The 1,095-nt window shown below is 61.2% G+C and overlaps 1 protein-coding gene across 1 annotated transcript in view; it reads right to left on the bottom strand.

Moving 5' to 3' along the window:
* Positions 1–1,095, bottom strand: part of ALLC (allantoicase) — a 13,179-nt gene that overhangs the window by 9,203 nt on the left and 2,881 nt on the right. The window contains exon 6 of the mRNA XM_015561795.1: positions 77–156. Within this exon, the coding sequence (XP_015417281.1) occupies positions 77–156 (80 nt within the window). The remainder of the gene's footprint in view (positions 1–76; positions 157–1,095) is intronic.

Here is a 1,095-nt window from a genome sequence, read left to right as displayed (position 1 = left end):
CCCCCCGGGCAGCGAGGCCTGCGGCCCCTCCTCGCGGTCCTCGCCTCGGACAAGACCCCCCTGTCCGGCCACATACCTTAGCGACGGCGTCCAGCTCCTCGGCGGTGGCAGCCACTCCCATCCTGACTCCTCTCGGGGGCATCGCTGGTTCTTTATCTGAAGTGAGAGCGACCGTTAGGGTTCAGGGCTCACGTTCAAAATCAAAAAGAATCTGCGCTCGCCCGGCCGGCGGGGCTCAGGGGTGACCGTCAGCCTAGGAACCAGGAGGTCCTGGTTTGATCCCTGGTCGGGACACGGGCCTGGTTTGTGGGCTCGACCCCCAGTGCGGGGCGTGCAGGAGGCGGCCGATCTGTGATTCCCTCTCATCATTGACGCTTCTCTCTGTCCCTCCCCCTTCCTCTCTCTAAAATCAATAAAAGCATATATTCAAGTAAATAAATAACCCTGCGCTCGTAGAGGGGGATGAAAATGGTCATTTTGCCAAATAACACAAATGGCATCTCTGGAGTCGGAGTGTCGCCGGCGGAAGCCGCTCTCTGTGAGACGCCAGCAGCCATCGCAAAGCAGTGCGACCGCCGCGCCTGCTGTACGCTCACTCGCCAGCACAGGGACTGCTTCCAGGTGAAGCCACACTCAGCGAATCTGCCCAGGACCAGAGCTTTCCCAGGGCCCGCCCCACCCCCGCCCCACGGCCCGCTCCCTGGCAAGGGCCCTTCCCAGAGCTGCCTCCAGGGCGTCCTCGCCGACTGACCACCGACCACCAAACGACCGACCAACCACCAACGGACCAACCACCAACCAACCAACCACCAACCGACCAGGGCGTGAGAAATAGAAGCAGAGGCACCTGCGGCCCAGAGTGTGCGCGTCTGGCCTTAGGCACTTCCTGCTCCCAGAGGGACGCCCCCATCATCACTAAACGTCCAGCCCCCTCCCCCCTCGGACGCCACCATCTTTTAGCATCAACTCGCCAGCGGACATGACTTATGTTCCTACATACGTGTCTGTAACACGCATGATGGCACCTATTTCCCAAAGTTACTTCCCGGACCAACATCAGATGCTGCCCGGGAAGGGCCGGAAAGGCGGGTCTAC

The sequence above is a fragment of the Myotis davidii genome, unplaced genomic scaffold, assembly GCF_000327345.1.
Source record: "Myotis davidii unplaced genomic scaffold, ASM32734v1 scaffold1395, whole genome shotgun sequence".
Classification (NCBI taxonomy): Eukaryota; Metazoa; Chordata; class Mammalia; order Chiroptera; family Vespertilionidae; genus Myotis; species Myotis davidii.
This window is presented reverse-complemented; position numbering and strand designations above follow the sequence as displayed.